The 27,179-nt window shown below is 40.2% G+C and overlaps 1 protein-coding gene across 6 annotated transcripts in view; it reads left to right on the plus strand.

Annotated features, from left to right (window-relative positions):
* GRIA1 (glutamate ionotropic receptor AMPA type subunit 1) overlaps positions 1-27,179 on the plus strand; it is a 322,677-nt gene that overhangs the window by 160,547 nt on the left and 134,951 nt on the right. For all 6 annotated transcript variants that reach the window (XM_019028221.4, XM_004042863.5, XM_055389529.2 and 3 more), the window contains 3 exons: positions 4,789-4,842; positions 23,493-23,654; positions 26,010-26,177. In XM_019028221.4, the coding sequence (XP_018883766.1) occupies positions 4,789-4,842; positions 23,493-23,654; positions 26,010-26,177 (384 nt within the window). The remainder of the gene's footprint in view (positions 1-4,788; positions 4,843-23,492; positions 23,655-26,009; positions 26,178-27,179) is intronic.

Raw genomic sequence — 27,179 nt, forward strand, 5'->3', positions numbered from 1 at the left:
TGCTACTGCACTCCAGCCTAGGCAACAGAGCAAGACTCCGTCTCGAAAAATAATAAAAAATAATAATGATAAATTACATTCCATTTTAGAGTTTATGAAATGTTATCATATTAGGAACACAGCTTATGGGGCCAAATTTCTGGGTTCGACTCTGGACTCTGTCACTCATGATCCGGGGTTTGGCATCTCACTCCTTTCACCTTCTTACCTGTTTTGAAAGGCTAAGGAAGCAGCAGCCACCTTTATTTCCATTGTTTCCTTGAACATGCCCTTCCCATTGAGAAATCAATTGATAGTACATTCTTCTATAAACAGGCATTGTAACTTCAACAGTCTTGAGCTAGATCTCTCTAAACTGTGCTTCCCCTGGTCTCAAAACAAAAGCACATGCCCACCACAGAATTAGCAGGATTTTTTGTAGATTCCTTATCTTTTTAAACTACATTCATGTATTCAGATTCAGAGCTAGCAAGGTAGCAGACTTTGCAATAACTTTTGAACAATGTCATACAATAAAATTGATAGTTTTAGGCACTTGACAACATGACAAAGTTTGTTAATGGCCTTCAAGACCCCTGGGGCCCTCACAGAGAATCTCGGTACTAGGACAGCTATTACTCAGAGGCCTCAGCAATAGAACACGGAGAGAGTTTGAATGTTATGGATTCTTTAAGGCACTAACTGTTCTACTTTATGAAGTACAAATTTGGCCTTCTCTCTTGGAAAGAGAAACCCAGCAAAACTTGTTCCATTGAGATGGAAGTTCTCTGGGCCGGAGTCAGGGATTTGAATTGCAGTTTTCAATTCAGGCAGGATAAGATAATAGTTAAGAGCAGAGATAAAACCAGACTGGCTAGGGTTCAAATCCCAGCTCTAGTATTTACTGGCTTTATGACCTTGACCAGGTTTTTAATCCTTCTACATCTCAAGTTCTTGATCTGTAAAATCGGCATCATCATCATAATAATAGCCACTTTTAGAGGGCTCTTGTGAGAATTAAAAGAATCAATACATGTGAAGCACTTAGAACAGAGTCTGCCCCACAGTAAGTGGTACATGCAAGCATTTGCCTATTTTTGCTATTCCTAGTTCCTACTAGGACCAGCTTCTTGAGTTACTTTCTTCCTTGGGCATAGGTGAATCCATCTGTAAAATGTGAATGAAGGTCTCTGTTCTATAAAACTGATAAAAAGGCAAGATAACATAGTCGATGGAAAAAGTTCCAAATGATAATGACATATTAATAGACAGATGACCTATTGTATATTGTTCTATGGTACAGACAGTAGCTATTGCTACTATTTTTTTAGTGTGTATGGTATACCAGATACTATGCCAAGACCTTCCCATGCATAATCCTACTTCATTCCCACATCAACTTTGTAAAACAGCTTTTTTCAATTCCCCTATTTTATAGATGAAGAAAAGAGAGATTATACTTGCCCAACATCTCACAGCTAGCATATGATAAAAGCAGGAAGTCAAACCTATCTTGGTCTGGCCAAAGAGCCTAGCTTCTTAAAAATGCAACTTTTCTGCTTCTGCTATCTATAATTAACTCCTCTCTCAAAGGGCAAACTTGCGTTTTGTAAAGAAGTGACCCGTTTGTATGGGTATTTTAGATTGTAGCATATTAACATTTTTTAAAATTGTTTCATTCATCTATTTTGAAAAGTAAGACCAAAGAGTTGAAAGGATTTTACAGATCACTTGATTCTTTGCTTATGCTTACATTTTATAGATAGAATGACTGACGGTCAAATTGATTAAGTTATTTGCCTTAGGCTCAGACAACTAATGAATGACAGTAATGAGCCTACAACTTACGTCTCTGACTTACAGTCTCACACTTAGCATCATCCTAGACTATCTCACATTCAGTAACTGGGAATGTACCTGGGATACAGTTACATTCAGTAACTGCATACAGTCTAACACAAAATTTTCCACCTAATCTGAGGAAAAAAACAGTGACTCAAAATTCCAAATAGGGAATTAACTGCCTGTGTCTGTCTCCAGCATCCCCCCAACTAAAATCTAAGCTCGACGATGCCAGGGATTTTTGTTTTATTCTCTTCCCTGCTGAGTCCACAATGCCTTGGATAGTGCTTGACACCAAATAAAGTATTCAATACATTCTTTTCAGTGAATTGAAAGAATAAGGAATCAATGAAGCCTCTAAGAAAGTTCTTAAATGTAAGATAAATCTGGATTTCTATAGGTAGCCATTGGCTGGATAAGAGCCTTTAAGATGGAGGAAAAGGCATGTCAGGAGGCCCAGAGGGCATGTGAGGGCTAGGTTTCATACTGCGGTTTTGCAGGCTGAGTGATGGATGCTGAGCGTCCACTGGAGAGGATGGCAGGAAGATAAACACACAATCAAGAATATCCTTGGAAACCATTAGAAAGAGTTTAGGGTTTATTCTGTAAACAATGGGGAGTCAGTGAAGGTTTGTGAGCAAGGAACAGGATTATTAGAATATAATACTTTATCAATATACGATGCCAAAGCATGTAAAACAGTCATTAAGCACAAAATTAGTTAGAAGTGAGAGTAGACCAGTACCTGTTGAGGTCATCCATCACATCCCCCTATGTTATTGTCTTCATGGTGCTTGTACCTGCTGAAATCTTGTTCATTTATCTATTTATATATTGACCATGTGGCACCCTACTAAAATGTCAACTCAACTCAATGAGGGCACAGAGACCTTCCCTCACTTGCTCAATACTCTTTCCCCAGCACATAGTGTAGTGCTTGGCATATAATTTATGTTCAATAAATGTTTGTTGAATGGTTTAATTAGTTAATCATAGAGGGTTTTACAGAGGAGTTGAGATTGGAGCTCAGCCATTAAGGATACGAACAATCAGAGAGAATGGGAGAGGCCATTCAGACACAAATATTGTGAATGAAGGCAATGCATTGGGAATGAGCTTTGAAGTAATGGGCGTCAGTGAGGTGATGGACCCCTTGTGAAATTGCTTCTTACATTTATAACACCTTTCTCAGTTTGTTACCCTGTATATATTTATCTGTTCACCTATTTATTATGGATCTCCTCTCAATGAAGTGTAACCTCCAAGAGGGCAAGCACCATGCTTCTTTCACCTTTCCACTGTGTTGCCAATAGTGCTTCACCCATAGCAAGCTCTTAATACATATTTGTGAAAGGAAGGTATTAGAGGAGGGAAGGTCAATGTATAGGTTGGGGAATAGATAGATGGGAAGGTTGGTATCAGGTTGGATCATATGAAATTGCCAGTTTTTATAAATCAAAAGTCATCAGTTATCAGCTGTTTCCTTTGTTTCAATTTGTACTTTCATCTTGTGGGGACAATATTTCTCCATTGCTTGAATGTGGTTGGTTTTAAAATATCACGTATTTGCTGTTTTGTGTTTATTAGAAGCTAAATAGATTCTTGATAAAGGTATCTCATTGTTGAAAAGGCAGCAAACCATTTGACAAGCAGATGAAAAAGTAACGAAGAATTATTAATAAAACTATCATCCCAATAGTATTTGAGCTCCGTGGTCTGGAATTTCACAATCTAACCACTATTTCAAAGAATTCATTTTGTGTGCTTGCATTTAATTATTCCCCACATAAAAAAATGTGAGTCACTATGCACATACATCCAATTAAGTAGATGTCTGAATGTGGATTTTAATAACCTTGAAAATTTATTCAGTTAGAGAAGAAGCCCAAGTGCTTATCATTTGTTATATGTCTCCTTGCAACAGTGCAGGGGGAGAGACACCGAGCAGAGTACACTAACCCCAATTTGATGATTAAAAAAAAATATGGAATTAGATCAAGTTAATCTGCAGGCTGAGCTAGATCTAAAACCAAGGTCTGTAGTCTTAACCATTCATTATTAGGTGTGTCTCCTGCCCAAGCAAACTTCTGGGCAGTTCTTTCCACAAATATTTTTTCTACCTGTGATGATTAGGGATAGTCTGCATTTTGGGATAAAAGGGTATTCATTGACACTGGTTCTTAATGATTAACCATAATCAAACATCAAATGGAAAAGTTCACAGGAGTCAGGTCCCTGTCCTGATACTGCCACCAGGCTACTATCAGATCTGGGCAAAACACTTTCCCTCTTTGGGTCTTGACTTCCTATCTGTACAGTGAGGGTTTGGACCAGATGATCCTAACCTTCCCTTCCAGCTTCTAAGTTGGGCAATCCATTAATGTCTGAGTACCTAACTGACTCAGGGAGGAAGGCACAAAATTCAGAAAAAGAAAGAGCATCTATATATGGTTCATGCAAGGAATTGAAGGTGAAGTCATCCACATACCCATCTGACCATTCATCCACCATCCATCTATTAACTCATCGGTCCTTCCAATCAGTGAATATTGTCATGACAGATTTCATGCAACATAAAATTCCCACCTAAAGAAGAATCTCCACATACAAGGAAGGTTTATGAAAGAAAGAATGCAGTGAGCATTTCAGATGGGTCCTTGGGGTTACAGTAACACCACTCTACCCTTGGAATCAGACAAAACTGATTTCAAATTCTGTATCTGCCACTTAGTAGCTGTAAGATTACAACTTACAGAGGTTATATAATAGGCAGTCCATGCCTATTCCTTATTTGTAAAATAAGGATGCTAACAATGCCACCATCATTGGATGGTTGGGATATTGTAGTTCTAGTACTTAGGGTAGGGCACATTGTAAGCACTCGATATCAGCTGCCATTATTACTGTTGTTGTCATGGCTTTAACTGTTAGTATGATTAATGAGTCTCCACCTATTATGTTTTGCAGATTATAAAGCTGGAGAAGAATGGCATCGGCTACCACTACATTCTTGCAAATCTGGTGAGTAGAGCACTGCGGGCTCTCAGCTCAAGTCCTTTCCAGGTATGGGGCCCTACCTTGCTTCTGTGGTCACTGGCTGATGTAAACTGAGTAGGTGGAAGGGGCAATTCAGGGCTGTAATAATGAGTCTTGGCAATACGACATTTTTATCTTCTCCACATCCCACTCATCAAACCACAGCACACTATTCATGAACCTCTAACCTTCCTTGGAAGAGAACATACTGGTGGGCACAGCTTTATCATCTTCACAATTCCAGCTTTAATTGGCTCTGCCCCTTCGCAATAGGGACAAAATCACCACATCTTTGATTAATGCAAGATGTCTTGATCTTACTGGTTTGGGTCCTCCATTTTGACCCCAGTGATAGTTTTACTTCTTATAAATAAATACATTTACATCATAATTACACTAGTATTGACAAAATTTTAACCAGAAACAACTTCCCAGCATGAACAATATTATGTCCATTTAGTTTATATTCACTTTTCTATATGGCATAGATAAGTTTGTTTTTTAAAATATATATATATATATATTTGTTTTAATGTACTACAGATCATTGTATTGAGTGCTACTGTTTTTTATATTACAAAGAAAACAACTCATCAAATCATTTTTTGTATATATTAAATTTTACCTAGTAGTACATACCATTATGAGTTTTCTTTTGTAACCATTATTTCTGTCAAGTCTATTTTTTCTGGGTCATGTTTTGTACCTCCACCTTTTTTGTCATGAAGTTTGATTCTTCTAGCTTTTCTATCCAAAGCCAAATGTATTTTTATTTGGTGTTTAGCCCCATTTTTAAAGGCTTTATTGAGACATATTTTATAAAGCACACAATTCATCCATTTAAAGTGTACAATTAAATGGTTTTCAATATATTCACAAAGTTATGAAACCATCACCACAATCTTATTTGAAAATTCTTCATCACTGCTAGGAGAAATCCCTTACCTATTAGCAATGACTCCTTATCATCCCCTAAGCTCCTCCAGCCCTAGGCAACCATTAATTTACTTTCTATCCTTATGTATTTGCCTGTTTGGAGCATGTCATATATGTGAAATCATACAATATGTGGTCATTTGTAATTGACTTCTTTCACTTAGCATAACATTTTCAAGTTTCACCCATGTTGCAGCATGTATCAGTACTTGATTCCTTTTTATTGCCAAACAATATTTCATTATGAGCATATACCACATTTTCTTTATCCATTTTTCAGTTCATGCACATTTGGGTTGTTTTCACTTTTTGGCTATTATGAATAATGCTGCTATAGAATATTAGTGTACAAGATTTTCACTTTAATATATACCTAGGCATGGAATTACTGGGTGATATGATAACTCTATGTTTAACATTTTGAGGAACTCCAAAATTATTTTCCAAAGTGGCTGCATCACCCATCAAATTTTAATCAATAACAAATTTTTCCATGTGACAGTTTGAATGATGGCAAGTGTCTCTTAATGATAACTATTTCTACAGTTTATTATCCTGTTCTGTCTTTGCAATTTTCCATGTTTCCATTAAGAAGTGTTTTCTAGCTTTTTATCTATAACAAATTTTCAGGTTTTAACTTACTTAACTGAGCATATAACTGGCTTCAGTTTTAACCATGTTATTTTGTGTTGATTATCTCTATGAGCAATATTAATTAAACAAAGGATTAATATTTGTTACTCATTTCTGGAGTAAAGTCTGTTAGTAGAAATAAGGCACAGGGTGCATGAATCTAAAAATGTGACCAAAGCATCCTGCCTAATCCATAAATTCTGTCCTTCTTTCTGACCTGGTATCCAGCCTTAGATAGATCCCTGCCTTACTCTTCTTTCCCCTTCTTCAACTAACTTGTCTTGGCAATATTTCGGAGTGAGGACTTGAAATAAGAAGGGCTTAGAGAGGTAGGTTAATTTAGGCCCAGCTGTTAATGGCTAAATGTATTACCTTTCTCAGAGGTATTTGCATTTTAAATGAGGGTGGCTCTCCAGACACTTTTGGGGAACCAAGAGTCTCACCCTCCAAAGACCATTTGCAAAAATGGAATTTTTGACTTCGGAGTGAGGAAAGCCCTTAACATCCCTTGACTCCCAGATCCTTAGTGCTAGAGTGGACTTAGGAAGTCAACTCCACTTAAACCTCGCTTGTTTATAGGGAAACAACCAGCAAAGGGGTGTGACTTGGACAAGGTCACACAGTGAGGCAGCACTAGAGCTAGGCCTGTCACCAAGGGTAGCAGGCAGTATTCAGGCCTTTTCTATAACTCCGGGCCATCTCTCAGTGAAACTTTGTGGGCACCCTGCTGCTTAAGAATACACAAAACAATGCATAGAACAAGAATACACAGAACAAGGGTGGGGATAGGCATAATTACCTCTCTGGGGTGAGATAGAAATTGCATGCCAGTGGCCTTAGAGACACTGAAAGACCCCAGGTAATTACATTGCCAGCCTCCATCTGTTGCCAAGTAACCCCTCAGTCACAGCATCACCAAGTCAGCCTCTTGGGTTGTTGTATCCTTCTGATCTGCATTTTTCTTCTTCTGACCTAATGACCTCTCAAATGCTTACAACTGCCAGCTAATAGGATGAAAATTGCATATACCATCCAAATAAAAAAGACTTGCATGTTTCAATAGATTAGTTGATAGTTAGGCTTCAAATTACTAATTAATTCAGTTTGAAACATAGTCGAGTATGTGGTGTGTTTTCTTCCCCCTTCAGAGGAATAATGCAATTCATAAGACGATAATTTTTAGAATTTCTGCCACATAATTAGCCTACTGCTGCATAGAACTGACCCACTCCTTCGGAATGTTTCTGATTAGGGTGTAATTATAGAGTTAGAGACCAAGGAAGGCTTTGAAAGGTTTAACAAAAGGAGGGAGCTACACTTTTATTTTACAGTTCTTTCTGTCCCTGTCAGAATGCATGAGCTTCAAAGTAGCCAGCAGCATTCTTTTAGCAGATCACTTCGGAGGAATGCTTCTGGGGTTCAAATAGCCAGCTTTGAAGGGCTGCCAGAAGAGAGGAGGGGAGGAGATTGTAGGTTAGAGAAGAGAACTTATAGCCAAGGAGTCAAAGCAAAACAAAACAAAACAAAAACAAACAAACAAACAAAAAACCTTGTTTTTTTGTCCAGATGCCACTCTTAGCTGGCTCTGTATTCTTGGACAACTCTCCAATCCTCAGTTTCCTCATCTGTCAATTGAGAACAATAATTCCTACTCTACCTACTCATAGTGTCACTGGGGAGACCAAATATGTTGCCAAACGCCACCATGCTTTAAAAAGTTAAAAGTGTTCTGCACAAATGGAAAATTCTTACTTCACATATTAAATCCGCCCATCTGTACATATTCACATATGGTGTGTATGTACATATGCATATATATGCTTGCATATATATCCATATTTTATAGGAGAGATATGTATGTTTATTTCCATAGCATTGGTGTGGGCATAAGATGAACTTGAACCATGCAGAAATTGGAAAGCTATGCCACTATCTCTCACAGACGTGCCTGGGTCCTGGAACACACGAGTGCTGAGCCTGGCTGCCAGTGGTCCTCCAAACCCTAACACTGACTGTGCATTCACTCCCTGCTCTGAGACTGTGGGGAGTGCAGACATCTGGCAGCCAGAGTCCTCCAGAGTTGTAGTTCTTATCTTTGTGACTCACCAGAAGCAAATCTTAGACCAAATGAGTGTTTCTCAAAACAGAGGACCTGTGGACCTCTGTAGTGTTTCTGTAGAGCCAGTTTGGGAAATGTGGCACCAACAAGCAAATGCTTCCGTGCCACTGCAGTTGCCAATATGAGTACCTAAACCATGGAGTAAATGGTCAGATTGTTATATTGGTATTTAGAATTTCACTGGAATGAAAGCACATATTTTAAAATTCTCATAGAGAACTAGAAGATTGGGAGAATTTACACAGGGTTCAGCAGACTCCTGTCTGAAAAATATTGAATTTGTTGGACAACATTGACCAGTGTGAACCATATGGTGCCTTCTAGAGGAGTAATAACAATAGTAATGTCAACAATCTCTCTCATTTTTATACCATATTATAGTTTATGTGATATTTCTGTATGAATCATACTACCGGGTTTTGGATATCATAATACTCCTATGAAGTAAACAAGGTGGAATTCATCATCCCCATTTTACAGATGTGGGAACTGAGGCTGAGACATTACATGACTGAGCTGCAGAGGAGAAAGACAGGAACCTAATTAATGGAGTTTGGCTGTCAGGAATATGACAAAAACCAAGAGATGTGGGCATAAGAATAAGATGATCAGGCTAACCTGATGCTGAGACACTTGAGTCACTGAATTAGAATTCCTTAAACCCCTAATAAATTACAACAATAATAACAATGGCAATAACTTCCACAATTGACTGATTGCTACATTCTAGACACTATGATAAACACTTAAATGCATGTCAATTAAACCTTCCCAATAGCCCTTGAGGTTGATATTATCCTCAGATGAAGAAACAGAGCTTCAGAAAGGTTGACTTTTCCACAGTCACAAAACATATAAAGTGATGGAGCTGCACTTCTCCTCAAGGGCCATGGAATCCCAAAATCTGTGTTCTTACTACCGTGCCATGTGAGTGCTGGGCAGGGAGAGTTGGGGAAAGAGTCAGGAAAGAGAGGGGGTTGTCCTGGACAAGACAGCTTGAGTTTAAATCTTGCCTACAGTAGCAGCAATAGATCTGACATTCCAACCCAGGCTCTCAAATTCCCATTGGACAACTGTCTCACCATTTACTCCATGGTTTAGGGACTCATATTGGCAATCGCAGTGGCACTGAAGCATTCACTTGTTAGTGCTGCATTTTCCAAACTGGCTCTACAGACACACCACAGAGGTCCACAGGTCCTCTGTTTTGAGAAACACTCATTTGGTCTAAGATTTGCTTTTGGTGAGTCACAAAGGTAAGAACTACAACTACATTGATGGAATTTTATTAAAATTATTATTTCTAGTGTGACAGAAGCTGAGGAAGAGATGACGGAGTTAGCCCATTCCAGGTCTTATTGGGGTACTTGGGAACCAGGACAGTCGGCCATTTCTGCCATGTGCTTGCAGATTAACTCCTATAGAATGTTAGATTGGAAGTTTTAATCTATTTGGCAGCTATTCCAAGCCCCCAGCCCCATGCTGCTGCTCCTCTGCTGGATCAGCCCTGAGCAGAAACTGTTCTTTAGTCTCCTTGCTCCCCTGTGGTGATAAATCTGTCGGCTCCTTCTGCAAAGCTGAGCTCATCCACTTTCTTCAGTGCCTCTCTTCCTGTTGGCTCCGTACCTCACAGTTATGTTTAGTTTCTGCAGCTTCTGGTTAGGCAGGTGGTATAGTAGTTGGGAAGGGTGGCTTTGGAGCCAGTTCTGGGTTTGAATTCTGACTTTTATACTTATTAGCTATGTAACATTAGTCGATTTATCTACCTTTTCTGAGTTTTTGTTGCCTTATCTTTAAAAAAGAGAATGATATTATGTACATCCTCATAGGGTTTTATGAGAACTAAGTGAGATCCCTCAACGCTCTCGGAAATGAAATCACATCTACCTGTTTTATGCTGCCATAGCCCCAGATATTTTTTCACTTACTATACTTGAGATTAGATAACTGATTCTCTATTATTTAATGTCTTATTCCCTGTTTATCTACAAGCTCCTAGAGGAAGGATTGTGTGTGACTTATTCTCTGTTGAATTCCCAGGGCCTGGCAAAGTGAGTTGCACATAACAGGTGTGCTTTAAAAAGTCAATGAATGAATGAATGAATGAATAAAATGAATTCCTAGAAAATAATGTCAGCACCTACATATCAAATGTACTTAAAGGCAAAATCTTTTAGCACCTATGCTAGAAGAAGTAGAGGTAGTAGGAATATGAATTTAATTATGAATATGCAAATAAGTAGTTAAAGACAGGCCTAAGAGGCCTTCTAACCCATTTCATGTAGAGAGCCAGAATTTCCTCTACAATGTCCCCAGCAGAAACTCAGCCATCAGGCTCATGCTTGAATAATACCCAGTGATGGAAAAGTCCTACCTCTGAGGCAGCCCTTTTTCTTCTCAAAGGGCTCAGACAGTTTCTGCACTCTTCCTGGAACAGGGCACGGCCTGTGTGCTGCTCACCCTGTGTCACCCTCTCATCACTTCTGACTCTAATGCCCTCTGGCTCTTGCAAAACTTACCTGTGCCTTCCCACAAAGCAGCCTTTGAGTATTTGAAAATGGCTGCCTTGCTTACTCTTTGGTGTTTGCATCTTCAGTCTGGACACAACCCTGTTCCCCCAGTGCCTTCTCTCAGGATGTGCTTCTTACAGCTGTCCAGACAGCCACCAAACATGGACCAGGCCTGTCCGTATGCCTGATACTGCACTGGGCTCATGCAAGAAGGACTAAGAAGCATGAGGCTGAACTTTGTCCCAGAAGCAACCTGACCTTTTCTTCCAGCTAGATTAGAACATGTAAAATAACGTTCTCAAAAGAATGCCAGAGAAAAATCACAGCCTGTGAAAGTATCTAAGCCTCATAGATGGCCACCTACCCTGTCACAGTGTGGTGATCAGAGGCCAGGGAGGCCGCCTCAGCTGTGGGGTGTCTGGGAAGGCTCGTGAGGCTGCATCCACAAGGCCAGTAGTCATGTAGAGTGTGCCCTCCCCCTTGCTTGAAGAATCCAGCGGAGTGAAAGCTGAAGGGTACCTATGAAACTCGTCTCACCCAGCCCCTCATTTTATAAAACAGACACTCAAGAATGAGAGAAAGGAGGTGATCTGTCTGAATCCACCCAGAAGTTAAACAGCAAAGTTGGGCTAGGATTTGGAGTAATCACTTGCTCCTTCTTTGTGGCTTCTTTTCCCCAAACTGCCTTTTCACAATGTGCCCATATGCCTCTGTGTTGGGGGTGGGGCAGGAGCAGAGACAGAGACAGAGAGGGAGCTCAGAAGTGCTTCCTCCTCCCCACTGTGCCCCTCTCAAGGACTCTCTTTGCTGATGAAGCTTATTCCAGTTTCCTCTTCTTCCTCCCACACAGCCTTCCCTCTCCCGCTCTGCTCTCACCTCACTGTTCTGTAACAGACACTTTGTGATCTCCAGAGCTGACACTGCCCAGAGCCTTTGGAAGGAAAAGGAGAGTGGGTGGATGGAAAGACAAACCCCAGATGCCAAAGGATGCTGTCTTCCAAGGTGATCCAAGCATCCCAGTCTAGGTTACTCTTTGTACTTACCCCCATCCTCTGAGAGAATTCACCCCAGAGACCTCTGAGATTTTCTGCCTCCCTCCAGGAAAAGTAAGATTCTGGTCCCATTTTATAAGGAGAAAAATGAAGTTCAAGTTGTTGAAAAACCTTTTGTAAGGTCATTTGACTAAAACTGGAATTCAAACTTAAAACCTTTCCCATTCTAAGGATTAGGCTTGTTCTCCATTGGGCCACACTGCCCAAACTGGGGAAACCTTTGCAATTCTTAGGACTGGTATTATAATTGAGCAAAGCCAAGAAATAAACTCCTTTCTTCCTTAAACTGCCTGGGTTTGAAATCTGGCTCAGCTACTTACTAGCTGTTTGTCCGTTGCAAGTCACTTCTCCTCTCTGTACCTCAGCTGTCTCACCTATGAGTGGGAATATTAATGTGGATCTCATAAGATAAAGATAAAATGAGTTAATGTATGTAAAGTTTTAGGACACAGAGTGCAACAGAAGCCCAGGGTCTCATCCTAACTCTGTCACTTACTCATGACCATTTATGCAAATCATATTTTTCTGGAAGATCTCAATTTGTTCTAGAATTGGCATAATGTTTTCAAAAGGAAAAAATTCAGCAAAACAATCTTCCTGCCTGTGTGATTTAGGGTTCTAGTTTTCCTGATTGTCTTCAGTTCAGAGGTATCAAAAAATGTCTCTCATAGCCACACTGGCTCCCTTAAGCTTAAGGAAGAGGCTGTTCTATTAATCTCAAGCACTTGGTGTTTGTATCTTTCGATCTTGCAAACCATGCACACCTCGGCTGATTTGGAATGGCCTTTTTCATGCTGGGTCAGCATCCTTTGGACCATTTCAGATATGTAAGACAGTGACTATGATTGCTCTGACAGAGCATGGAAACTCACTGTCACCAGCAGCCTTCAAGCAAGAGGGGCCCCTTAGCACTAATTTTGGCAGATGGTTGGTGAGCTATGTAACTAGAAGAGTTTGGTCCTTGTTTCCTTACCTATCCCTCTTTTTAAGACAGAAAAATAGAGAATACAATGGGAGGGAAATGGAGCTCCAGGAGACACAGGATTTTAGGTAAATACTTACTATGTGCCAAGCACTGTTCTCTAAGAATCTCACAGGTAACATAGTTAATCCTCACAACAGCTATGAGAAATACCATAATAATCCTTATGTTGCAGCAAAGGATACTGAGGCACTAAAAGGTTGAGTAGCCCTCCTGAGGTTGCACAGCTAGGAGGTGGTGGAGCTAAGATTTGAATCTAGGCTGACATTCACAGGCAGTTTCTGTGACAGAGGGCAGTAACCCTCTGTGGCTCTGACTCTGAACCTCAATACATGCATATTTTCTGCTTGGTGTTCCCAGCCCTCTTCACCCAACCAAAGGCACTTTTTTTTTCAGGCTTCATGCTTTTGCTGCAAGACCTTCCCTGAGCTCCAAGATCAAGTTTGGGTCCACTCATTTTGCTCTATAATTACTTGTGTAATATTGACCTTTCTCACTAGACCTTAGGTAACTTGAAAGCAAGGATCACACCTGTCTTCTTCTCTGCTACATTTCTATGTATAGCATGGGCCTGACAGTGTTAAGCACTCATGAGTGAATGAGTAAATGGACAAATAAATGATTTACTACAATATTTCTTACCTGGTTCCCAGTAGCTTTCATATTTATCATGTTTGGACTTTCATTCTTCTTTTTATCAAACATTCAATGGGCACCTACTATATGGGAGGCCTGTGAAGGTGTAAACCGGCTTTTCATCAAAAGATGGGCATGCTATGAGTATTTGCTTGGCCTTTTCTAGATAGGAAGGTTTTGATCATGTAAAGGGTAGATGCAATTGGTTTTAAGTCCACTGGGAACTGTAGCCATAAGGGCCCACCTCATACCAGGAAATTTGCTCTTGCTCTGAAATGGCCTTGGCCCGGTGTCATTCCTGACCACAACAGTTGGGGCAGAGTAAAGATGAAGGGACTCTCTGGAAGACCAACTATTCCCAGGCCAGGTAGTACACCCATGCAGTCTTGCAATCAATAGCCCAACCTGGAGTCCCTGACCTTCTGCCAGAAAGTGCCAGCATTTTATCCTAAATCCCAGGGCTGAGAGAAATTAGTTTGTGAGACCCTGACTGACATTTACAATGCTTTGCCAATACTGGATACTTGTATGAGGTATATCTGTTGGTGTGTTTGCAGATATCCAAGTGTGCCTCCCTGGTTCCAAATGTAACTGGATAAGTCAACACGAATGCTTTTTTCTTCTCAATATTTATGGTGTTTTCACTGATTTAAGAACAGCTACAATACCTTGTTTAATTAGAAGGAACCAGACTACCCTCTGTGTTAGCAGAGATTATATAGGGAGAGGACACCTTAAAGGTTTGGTTGGTTAAAGTGGCTAAAATAGGAAAATGTGAAGACTTTTATGCAGAGACATGGGTATTTGAGGACACAATTAAGTCTTCAGCCCAGGAGTATTCCACAAATTCACACATATCCATATTCATGCGCACATACCTGTGTGATCGTAGAATTGTAGATCAAAGCTGGAAGAGCCCTTAAGAGAGAAATCAAGTGGCTCAGAAGTTTCCAAACTTTTTAGTTTGAAGCTCTATTTTCAAATGGAATCTTGGGGGAGAACTCTCATATATAAAACAGATAAAAAGCAGAGCTACTATGGTGGAAAAGAGAGGGTGGGATTTAGGACCACATCTTTCTGCCCTTTCCCTAACCTAATATGGTAACTTCTAAAATGCCTGCAACCAGGAACATAGCTTATAAGATCATTGATGTAGCCAAAGTTCTTATTTTGCAGATCAATCAACTAACGGCTGTACAGGTTGAAATAATTGCCCAAGGACAAACAACTCATGAGATTCAAAGACAGGATTTATGTAGTTCTCCCTAAAACTCTTTTCCTGACACTTCTTATTTGTGACCTGGTTCACAATAGACTACACAAAAAAGTTAATAAGAAGACCTCTTTGATCCACAAGACAAAAGCTGAGGCTGAGTGGTGACAGGATTGAAGCTTATAAAAAATTCATGAGAGGGTGAGAAGAAACTTTCTGTTCCTTCATTCCTCCACACATATTGAGTATGCACCCTGATCCAGGTACTGCGTGTGGACGCTGTGGGGGCCAACGTCCCTGCCCTCCAGGAGCTCACAGTCTCACAGGGAAGATGAGAAGGGCCTCTGTACGTTCAAAGAGAAAGCTAGGAGAGGCCTAGAAGAGATAGGAATAAAGTGCTGTGTGGTTCACATTTCAAGTACCAGCACACATTAAAGGAGCTAAGGGAAATGCCCTGATCTCATGGAAGCCTGATACTTCCTTCTTGGTATAAAAATGTGTGCTGCTCTGAGTGCTTCATTGCAGGACAGGACATAAATGAATAGATTGGCCTCATTAGTGGTTGGGAGGCTTGATGTACAGTGGTTAGAAAACAAGTCCTAGAGTCTTTTTACTTGTTGGTCTCTGTCCCTCACTAGCTATACTGTACTGAGCAGGAGCTACTCCATTAACTTAAGCCTCAATTTTTTAAATTTCTAATTTGCTAATGGGAATGATAATAGTACCCACTTTACAGGATTGCTATGAGGATTGAATGAGACAACACAAATAAAGTACTTAGCACAGTTTCTACTACACAGTACAGGTTTGATACGTGTTAGGTACTTGTAATTATTGTTTTAGCCAAAGTCTGCCTTCTATGACATTTGCCCTTTCATTGGCTCTGGCCTGCGTTCCAGAGCCTCAGAGAATAAATCATCCATCTCTTCCCCATGACAACCCTTCTGGGATTCAAATACATCCTTCACTTACTTTCTTGGTCTTCTATACTTTTTTAGGCTGATAATTCCCACTTTTAAAAAAATACTTCTAATATAAGAAGACTTTTCAAACCACAGTTTCCTATAACTACTCTCTCAATGGAGCTGTCATCTAAGATTTTATCTGACAATTTGGGGAAACTTGGCATGTTCAACCTGTGCCATTCAGAGTATACAGTACAAGTTCTTTGATTTTTCTCTCATCTTACCTCCTGTGGATCTCAAGGGGATGGGGTGGAGGAAGTGCTCTTTCCAGTGTCCCAGGATTTGTTTAATAAACCTTACTTGCCCGTTTCCTTGAACAATGTTAGATGCTCCTTCTTCCTTCTGACTGGTGTGGTGTCAGCACAGGCAGGATGATGAGGGCTGAACAGCTCGTATGTGACCCCTTGAAAGAATCCCAGAGCAAAGGAAATCCAGCTTTGAAGATAAAGCCTTTCATCCTTCGATAGCTATGTTCCTATACACCTGCTTCATGTTCTCTCAGTCTTCTTGCCTGACCCAGTCCCTGTATTTGAAGCAGTTCTAACACCTAACCTCTTTTGACCCAATGATAATGATAATGGTGAATGTGATTATCGTAATAATAGCTAACATTCATTAAGCACTTACTATATGCCAGACATGGTTCTAAGTGCTTAGTTTTATTAATTCTTTTAAACCGTTCACCAATCCTATGATGTAGGTGCTATATCTGCATTTTGAAGACCAGAGAACTGAGCCTCAGAGAGGTTAAGTAACCAGTAGACACACATAATCAGTTCTTTTGTTTCCAATTGCACGTGATAATTAATAGTCATAATGATGGCCCAGAGCCTCTTCAAGATTCTTAAGGCATTCTCCAAATCTTCACAGCAAGATGAAAGCATGTCCAATGTATTTGTAGTGTTAAACACCTCTTTAGGATATCATAATTACTTGAAATGCCTTTTCATTCTAATCCTTTGAAAATTATAATTGGCATATGATAGATGGAGTGACTATATTAACTAGTTTACTTAATTGAGCGCATTCACTCCCCATCATTGTACTCAAATGCCTTTTCAACATTGTGTTACCTCCTACAGTGGATATAGAGAGGAGACAGATTCTGTTCTCAACTAATCCTCTCACCAGCCATATAACCTTAAGCCACTATTCCCCTCTTTGTGCCTCAGTTTCCCTATCTGAACAATATGAGGGGTTTGTTTTACCTCCTACAGTGGATATAGAGAGGAGACAGATTCTATTCTCAACCAATCCTCTAACTGGCCATATAACCTTAAGCCACTATTCCCCTCTCTGGGCCTCAGTTTCCCTATCTGTACAATATGAAAGGTTTGGTCTTCTCCCCAAAATCTTTGCTCCTGTATAGGTCAAAAGTCAGCAAACTATGGTCCCTGTGTCAAATCCAGCCATCACCTGATTTTGTATGGCTCATGAGCTAAGAATGATTTTTTACATTTTTTAATTGTTGGGAAAAAATCAAAAGAATGATATTTTATAATATGTGGAACTATATGACATAAATTACCATGCCCAAAAATATTGGGACAGCCATGCTGTTCCAATTACTATATACTAAATAGTAATAGTAAATTACTATTTTCTATATATGGCTGCTTTCATGCTGCAATGGCAGAGCTGACTAGTTGTGACAAGAACCATATGGTTTGCAAAGCCTAAAATATTTATAATCTGGCCCTTTACATAAAAAGTTTGCTGACCCCTTGCATGGATGTGGAATAGGGGAACACTAATAGGCTTCAGATAAACTAGACACTTTGGAAGCATCTAAAGACCCTTAGGAGGTTAGTGTCAAGGAGAGGAACCTAGCGCAGTCCCACAAATATTCCTTCAAGAAAGAAAGCTACATTTGAAGGCCCCTGCTCTGGCAGGGTGACATATTCTGGCTATTAACTGTGCCAGCCACAGTCTGGCACAGTTCATTGTCCCAGTTTGAACCTCAGTTCATTGTCCCTCTTTGTCTGGAGCAATCTTGACACACCATCCTAAAGCTAAACTCATATGTTTCTCCACTTGTGGAGCAGTAGAACACATTTGTGAAGAAGACAGGTTTTATAGTTGGACCACAGTTTGAATTCTTGCTTGCTGTGTGATCTCAGGGAAATTTCCAAAGGTCTCTTAACCATAGCTCCTTAACAGAAAATTAGGAGGGATACTCACTCACTCATTTATGCAAATAAGTATTGGGTGTCTACTGTGCACATTTACCTCTTGGAATTGTTTAAGTAATTAAAGGATTATGTATATAAAGCATTTAACAGAATGCCTGACTCAGGAATAGAGCTTGGAAAATGTTTAAAATACATCTCAAACAATTATTATTCTTTTCTTTTTAAATTACAGTAACCTCAAAACTCTTAAAAAGCTGTTTGAATAAAGTTATATAATGCATACAAAGGGGCATTTTTAGCCATTATTGTCATTTTTGTTCTTATAAGCAATGTTTCTGAAGCCCTTTTCAGTGGAGCACTTAACAGCACCAGTGTGCTTTAATTTCAGGCCGGGAGATAAAAAATTAAGCAGGGCTCTCTTAAAAGACCATAACAAAGCTTCAACAAATGCAACAACTTCTCTCCCCTGTCCTGCCACTGCTACTCCGTCTCCCACTTTCCAGTGATTAATGGATGATATCTAAGATACATTAGAGCTATCTAAGGATCGATTTTTATTTTTTAATAGTATTAAAAATATAATATATTCACATGATAAAACAGATATTACAGAGGGTATAAAGTAAAAGATAAATGCCCATTCTTTCCAATTCTATACTTCATAGAAGTAACTATTTTAAACCCTTTTCCTGCATTTGGTTATTTAATGGTTTCCTTTACACTTCTACATCATATATTTATGTTTCTTTTTCTTGCTTTATCAACTTTAACTCCATATCTGACTTCCCATTAGAAAGATGACAAATCAGCTCATATTACACCCCCAACATCCCCTTCTCAATGTTTGTTAGTTATGCTATTATTTGGAATTCTTCTGATGATTACCTTATATTTTTAACATAGTGAACCTTGATTTTTGATTCACCAGCATTAGAGCTTTGTCAAAATACAGATATCCAGTTTCCTCTTAAGGGCTACTGAATGATAATCCTTGGGGATGGTTATTTTGCAAAAGTGCCTCAAGGTATTCTGATATGTCCCTCAGAACCACTTTCTGAGAGCTTACAGTTTATTGGTCAATTTATTTGCATTTAATAATGACAGTAGACACAGCATTCTTTCTCACCGATTTATTAGTCACACATGGGGCAGTGTGAAATGCTACATAGGTGCAGAAGAAGCAGACAAGAACACAGTGACCTAATAGCCCTAGGAACTCACTCATCACCAAGCTTCACTTTAGGTGAGAAACAGTCACTCAAAGAGAAGCATCTGCTGCCAGTGCTGGGAGGTCAGTGGAAGGAGAGTAGGTTTAGACCTGCATTCTTGTGCTGAATAGCTGGAAAAACACTTGACTAACCTGAAAAACAAGTACTCTGTAGATTAATTTCATTTTTTTTTTTGTCAGTAGTAACAGTATATAGAGCAATGGTCCCAGCATTTGGGAACATGTTGTAAATAGGCAAAATGGCTCAAAGAGAGTAGTAATCAAACTTCGTAGTTAAAATTTTTAATAGAATATAATTAGCAATGTAGTATTTTTATATAATACTATATAATTAATAGCACAAATAAAGCAGATAAAGAAAAATGTTCTAATTACCAAATATTACCCTCTAAGGTTTTTTTTAATAAAATGGCAAAGAAAATTAGAAAATTATTTAATTAAACCTTATTTAATGAGAGTTCCCAGGGGAACAGAATGAGTGAATTGAATTTTCCCATAAACCAGTGGGCAAAGAGTTAACACCTTTATTTCCCCCTTCTTAGTCAAGAACACAGTTGTACAGGTTCATTTTCTTGAATTATGGAGAAATTTAGTCTAGTAACTATAATAGAGTCATTTCTTAATGATTAAAAGCATTGTAGAGATGCAAGATTATTATTCCCAGCATGAAATCTGAAATAGGAGGGAAGATGTCAGCTATTAGATGAGAATATAGTTCATGACCACAAGTTATTTCCTAATTTTGTTTCTTTTACTTAACATCATTGCTATGAGCTTGTTTTATCATTCTCTGTCCATTTTTTCTTAGGAGGGGATGGGGGTTCAGTTGGGGAGTCTTATTAGTTTGATCATAAGTAATTAAGGTTTGGCTGCACTAACCTTGTTGTCAGACATTCTGGTGACAAGATTGAGTGGCATTTATGTTGAGCAGTTGAGGAAACTCGGCCATTTCCTTTGGCCTCCATTATGTCTGAGATGGAAGCAGTCAGTATGAAATGCCCAGGACCTTGTTACAGATTTTCAAGAGACAGAATTTGACTGCAGGAGATACTTTCCATTTCAATCTCCCAGTAGTTACTTTATGAACATGTTCTTTTTAAAGTCTCTAAGAACTATGAGAAATCTCTCAACTGTGCTCTAGCTTTTAACCAGTGCTGGGGTAAGTGCTCTCTTAGGTGGTATAACGTCTTGGAATGCATATTGGGTACAGGAACCTAGTTCTGATTTCACCTTTACTAACGGCTTGCTAGAACCATTGTGCAAATCAGCTACATCTGTGAAACTCTGTAAACTGTGGCTGTGGAACACGTTAAACTCAAAAGGTATTTTCAACCTGAATTTCTCTTTTCAACCAATTACAATCACCCACTGGTATTTGCTGCCTGCTGGTCATATTTCTCCTGGATAATTGGCTTTCTTTCTTGAGGAAAGTCTCTGGCTTTTATTTGTTCACTCAACAAATATATACTGTGCACCTACTCTGTGCCAAGCATTGCTCTGGGAGCAGGTTCTAGGACACATCAGTGACCAAGACAAAAAAGGTTCCTGCTCTTAGGAAACTGACATTTCAATAGGAGGAAAGAGGCTGTGGGAACACATGAGTAAACAAGGTAATCTTAAATGGTGATAAAAACTCTGGAGAAGCTCTAACAGGGCACTGAGATAGAGCAGACTGGATAGGGTGCTGGGGGTAACTCTACTATGTTCTTCCAGAAGCAGTTCCCTGAAACAAGGATTCAAGTACAAGGGGCTTCTTGGGTGCCAATCCTAAAAAACCAGGGAAGGGAGGTAGAGAAGGGAAGCCTGCCTGCAAAGTTTCATAAACAAGATGCCTACACTGCAGGCTACTGAAGGAGAACAGTCCCTGAGGGGATCCCCACATGTCAGTGTAGAACTCACCTCAGGGTCATGCCATGCAGGGGAGAGGATTCTGGGGCACTTATCTACTGACTCTTCATCTGTCATTGATTGAAAGCTGCTTCTGGGCATATTAACTCCTTAACATGTCTAACTTAGCCTGCAGGTAGGCGGAGTAGCCAGGTGTTTGCAGTTAGTATGTAAAGCAGAATACCCATGTAGAAAGGGGAGTGGAAGCGAACAGGATGCTGACATTGTCTACAACAGGGCAAGAACTAGTTCTTTAGATAAGAAGTCAGGAAACACCTCTCTGAGAGATGGCAGTCTAGCTGAGATCCAAAAAATGGAAAGGAGCCAGACAGGGAAATCACATTTCCAGGCAGAGAGAATATCAAGGACAAAGGCTCTGAGTGTGACTAAGCTTGCTTTGTTTACAAAAATAGAAACAATAAAAAATTGCAGAACTTTAGAGGCATAGGGGTGGGGGAGGGTTGTTTCTGAATCATAAAGTCTATTCTTTTAGATAGAAAAATCAGAGAAAGCCAATGAGAAATTCAGAAACATGGACGGTGTCCTAGGATCCCAAGAGGGAGCTGGGACCGCTGCTCTAATTCCTTGGCTCCCAGTTCAGAACTTCTCCATCGACCATGGATCCCCTGCTCATTTTCCCATTTCATTCATTGGAATTTGGTGGTTTCCCCCAAGCCATGGAGCTGAAAGGGAATTGCCTGTATGATCCCACTCAAATTCCTTGGGCAGTTTTCCAAGATACGATCAATGGCATATGAGTGGAAGATCTGCATGTGACTTCTGAAAAAAGTTCTTCATGAAGAAGTTGTGCATTCCATTTTTTTTCTTCCTGCTGGGCAGGCCCCCAATTATACCTAAAAGAAACCCAAGTTAACACAAGGCTTTATGTGACCAGCTTTGGGCTGCCAATTTGACCTCCTTTCCCACCCTTTCTCTTCAAACTCACTGTGCTACAATCACACCAGCCTCCTTACTGTTTCTTGAATATGCCAATCATCCTCTCACCTCTGGGCCTTTGCTCAGAATGCTCTTCTCCAAATATCCCCATAGCTCAGACACAGGCATCACTTCACTCAGGTCCCTAAGCCAAGACCACCTCCTTGGGGAGGCTCATCCTCATCATTCCTTCCAAAGCATGACACTGCCCCTCCCCATCCTCTTACCTCACTTTATCCTTCATGGGGCTCATTGCTACCACAGAGTATACTATCCCAGATTATACTATACTATGCTGCATATTTACTTGTTTATTTATTGTCTATCTTCCCCACTGGAATATTAGCTCCATAAGGGAAGAAACTTGCTTTTTTCATTATTAGAATAGTGCATTATGACTTTTCAAAAATGTTTGTTGAAATGATTAATCAGTGAATAAGTGAGTGAGTGATTGAGTGAACCAATGCCTAACAGAGGCCCTTAGTTCTGGTGCTCTCTCTGTTACTAGCTCCTTAAATGACTCCTCTGCAAGTTGATTCTTCTACTCTGCCTCAGTTTCTTTATCTGGCAAATAGACATATAATGTTTACCTTAAAAAAGGATAAATTGAAATGAGGCCATAGATCTGAAAGTACTGCACATTATTGAATATATTATACAAATGTAAGATTTCCTTTTACAGTCGAAGCCTTCTTGAGTTTGAGTAAACTTCACCAAATGGGGTGGAAAGTGTCATTATAATAAACAATCCTTCATGGTTGCTGGAATTGATCAGGCCTCATGGAGTGGTGAAAATTTACCCTGTTGTATGGAAAAGAGCACAGGGTGAGGATGGAGACTGGGATCAGAATTTGGCCTCTTCCACAGACTTGCTGGTGTCCTTGGGTAACTCATAGGAGCTTGCCCAGTGAAATTCAGATTTCTCTTCTCTCAAAATGGTTGGGTATTGGGATGGTAGACGAGATTATTCCCTCCTTAGAGGTACTATATATATACCTTGTACTATGTATCTGTATCATCATAATATTCACAGCCACTATTTATTGATCACTTGGTCTGCACCATGCACTTGACATGTGTCATTGCATTGTATATTTACCCCAACAACCAGACCTCCATTATTCAGACAAGAAAACTGTCAAGTAACTTAGTTAATAGTGGTATAACTACTGGCTTATTCATAGCAGCGCCAGCACTCCAAACTAGGCATACTGGCTCCTGAGCTGTGCTAATTTTGTGCACAAACTAAGTAATAATCAAGTTCAAAGGAAAGGAGGCCTAACTGTCTCTCCATTGAGTAGGTTTCAGCTGGTGGAACTGAATGGAAAATCCTGTGGTTTTGGAACAGGTTAAGTTGATTTATCCAGGCAGCATTTTCTGACTTCTCCCTCCTCCCTCTCTCACAGGGCTTCATGGACATTGACTTAAACAAATTCAAGGAGAGTGGCGCCAATGTGACAGGTTTCCAGCTGGTGAACTACACAGACACTATTCCGGCCAAGATCATGCAGCAGTGGAAGAGTAGTGATGCTCGAGACCACACACGGGTGGACTGGAAGAGACCCAAGGTGAGTGGATGGGCAGCCAGCAGCAAAGGGCCAGCCTGGTCCCTTTGCCTGCCCCAGATTTCTGAGCTGCATTAGTCTTTAGAAAGGAATCAGTTTTCTAAAGGGAACAAATTCAGGGAAATATATTTGTAGAGATTATTAGGTACAAGGTGCAGGGGTCAGACAACCCAAAATGACATGGTTTTAAGGAGGGAGACATTTTATTTATCTCTCCTGTGAACAAAACTTAGGAATCAGCAGTCCCAAACTTGTAAAATGGCTCCACAGTCATCAAATACCCAGGCTTCTTGTACCTTCTTGCTCTGCTGTCCTCCACATATGGCTGCTGCCTAATAGTACAAGAGGGCTGCTTAAACTGCAGCCATTGCCTCAGAATTCTACCCAGTAGGAAGAAAAAAAAACATGCAGTGCACAACTTCTTTATGAAGAACTGTTTTCAGAAGTCACATGCAGATCTTCCATTCATATGCTATTGATCGTATCTTGGAAAACTACCCCCAGTTGGCTGCAAGGGAAGCTGGAAAATGGTGGTTCTATTCTGGGCAGAGCCACCATGTTGCCCAGCTCAGGAGGATGCTCATTTCTTTGTAGATGGAGCTTCTTTGTGTAGTGAGGTGGCCCTTATTCTGCTCAGCCATGTGCCCAGCTAAAAATCAGGGCAACCTAACTAAGGAATATCCAGCAGATCTCTACCTGGGAGAGTCCACTCTCAGTAATCATGCAGACTCTCTGCTTCTCACTTCCCAGCAACACAGCTCTAAATACTGCCACCAAAATCTATTTTGTTTGTTATTTGAGAATGCTTGGGAATAAGGATAGCGAATGATTCTTTTTCCGAAGTCAAACCAGATAGCTTGACAGTGGCCATATGGAACCCTGTGTTGAGAAGGATACTAAGGCCAAGTTTGTTTATCTGGACAAACAGTGAATCTTTGACAGACTTTCTCTTGCCACACAATCCATTTCTTTTTATAAATGGCAAACCGTATAACGGAGATACTTCTTATCCCACTATTCAAACTGATTTAACTCTTCAATAATGAAGACTTATTTCAATATGATCTTAAGCAAACAAAATCGCAAATATGCTTTCAAGCAATGAGAAAACTACATAGGAGTTAATTAAGTAATGTGTAATGATTGCACTCCAATTTCCAAAAGACTGAGCAGATGACAAAAATAACCAAATGTAATTTAATTTTTTGTTTGTTTGTTTGTTTTGGTTTTTTTTTGGTTTTTTTGAGATGGAGTCTGGCTGTGTCGCCCAGGCTGGGGTGCAGTGGCATGATCTCGGCTCACTGCAAGCTCCGCCTCCCGAGTTCACGCCATTCTCCTGCCTCAGCCTCCCAAGTAGCTGGGACTACAGGCGCCCGCCACCACGCCTGGCTAATTTTTTGTATTTTTTAGTAGAGATGGGATTTCACCGTGTTAGCCAGGATGGTCTTGATCTCCTGACCTTGTGATCCACCTTGGCCTCCCAAAGTGCTGGGATTACAGGCGTGAGCCACCGCGCCCGGCATGTAATTTAATTTTTTAAAAAAGAAGTGAGAGAATTAAATTTAAAAAATTAGAAAAATACCCATTCATTCGTTCTTCAATTCTCTATTGTGAACTTGGAGTGTGCTAGGCAACATAATAAGTATTAGGAACAAATTAGTGAAGAAAACAGACATAGGTTCCAAGGCCAGGATATATTTTCCTGGACTGCTCTCCTGATTTTGTTTCATCCACATCCTAGTCCCCTTTTTGTCAGGAGAGGGTATAATTGATAGTTGTTGTGAGTAAGAATGAGGGGAAAGTTTACAGGATATAAACTTACCACTTAGGTAAGCCATATGTGGAAAAAATTAAGAGCTCACTCTTCTTTCATTTTCTTTTTGCTTTTACTTTTACAAGAGATGAAAGAGTTAATCGTTCCTCTTGGTTTCCAGCTGATGACTGTAACACCGGAATAAACCAGCTGATTTTTCATGAACTGTATCCAGCCTGCAGATGTGTTATATGTAATCTATGCATTTTTTCCCAAATGAACCAACATTTTAAAAACTGCAAGATTGCACACAGAAACCTAGAATCCTGGCTTCTCTTCAAAAATTATAGCTGGCAGTACTCAACTCACAGTTCAGGAGGTCAGCATTGACTAGCATGGTCGAGCAGCAGCACCCATCTGATTGAATATTTATGCTTCTCAGGGACACCATCCCTGATTCACCACTGTCTGCCCCGCATATACCATGCACCTGGCCCACTGCACACCCTTCTCATCACCAGAAAACACATTCCCAAATACAGCACCCAAACCTGCCTTCCTGTCAGCTGTCTTTGATACCTAACTGTCTCCATTCCTCCCACTAGTACACCTCTGCGCTCACCTACGATGGGGTGAAGGTGATGGCTGAGGCTTTCCAGAGCCTGCGGAGGCAGAGAATTGATATATCTCGCCGGGGGAATGCTGGGGATTGTCTGGCTAACCCAGCTGTTCCCTGGGGCCAAGGGATCGACATCCAGAGAGCTCTGCAGCAGGTAAGACCACCAATGTTTGCCCCATCTCATGGGAGCCTACTGGGGGATTTCAGCATCAAATTCCAATAAAACGCAGCTATTCTTAAAAAAAGGAAGAAAATGCCTGAAGTTCAGAACAACCACTGCATTGTTGGTGTTGGTGGTTCTTAGCATACATTGAAGCTCATATAAAAAAAAATGATATGGAACAGTCATTTCTCGTAGTGTAAAAGCTGTATTTTCTCCTTAGCAATTTTGCTGAAAAAGGAGAGCTGGTGATTTTCTGTGTATGCGAAAGGGAGTTGAAATACACAAGGATGAAACTGAACCATGTTAATGGTCTCCTGGAAACACTCCCCTCTTGCCCTGATTTTCTGGATTTCTTCCTTTGCTCTCTGCACACATTTTATGAGAGGCTGGGGTATGTGGACCCTAAAAATGTTTCTCAGTACTTCTGATACTACCTTCTTGCTTCTCAGCATTTCATTCATCAGTTATGTTTGCACTTAAGAATAGTTAAAGGGCAGGGATAGAAAATGGCCATGCCAACTCCAATCAATTGGCTATGCAAAAGCTTCTGAGGCTGAATCCAGATACAACAGAGAGAAGCATAAATATTCAATTAGTGATATGTCTGCTGTGGAAGCAGGATGAGACAGTGGTACATGTGGGTGTATATTTAACATGCCTGGTTTAGAAGATTTTGGGGACTTGCCCTCAGCTTTATTGCTCTTGGGGCTCCTGTAGATCTCTAAAACACCTCAAGCCCAGGCTATGATTCTCAAACTGCCAAGGAATAGCACTATATTTTTGTTCTGATGCCTCCTGATAGAGAAGCTGTATTTCCGAAGGGACAGGGAGAGGACGGCCGTGCTTGCTGCAAAGGAATAACAAAGCATTGGCCACAATGACAAGCCAGCACAGCAAGATTATTTGGCACAAATGTCCCTCAGGACCCACCCTCCCCAACAAATGGAGTTGCCTGCCTAAGACCAGCTTTACTTTTAAGACAACATTCAGCAG

This window comes from Gorilla gorilla, chromosome 4 (assembly GCF_029281585.2).
Source record: "Gorilla gorilla gorilla isolate KB3781 chromosome 4, NHGRI_mGorGor1-v2.1_pri, whole genome shotgun sequence".
NCBI lineage: Eukaryota > Metazoa > Chordata > Mammalia > Primates > Hominidae > Gorilla > Gorilla gorilla.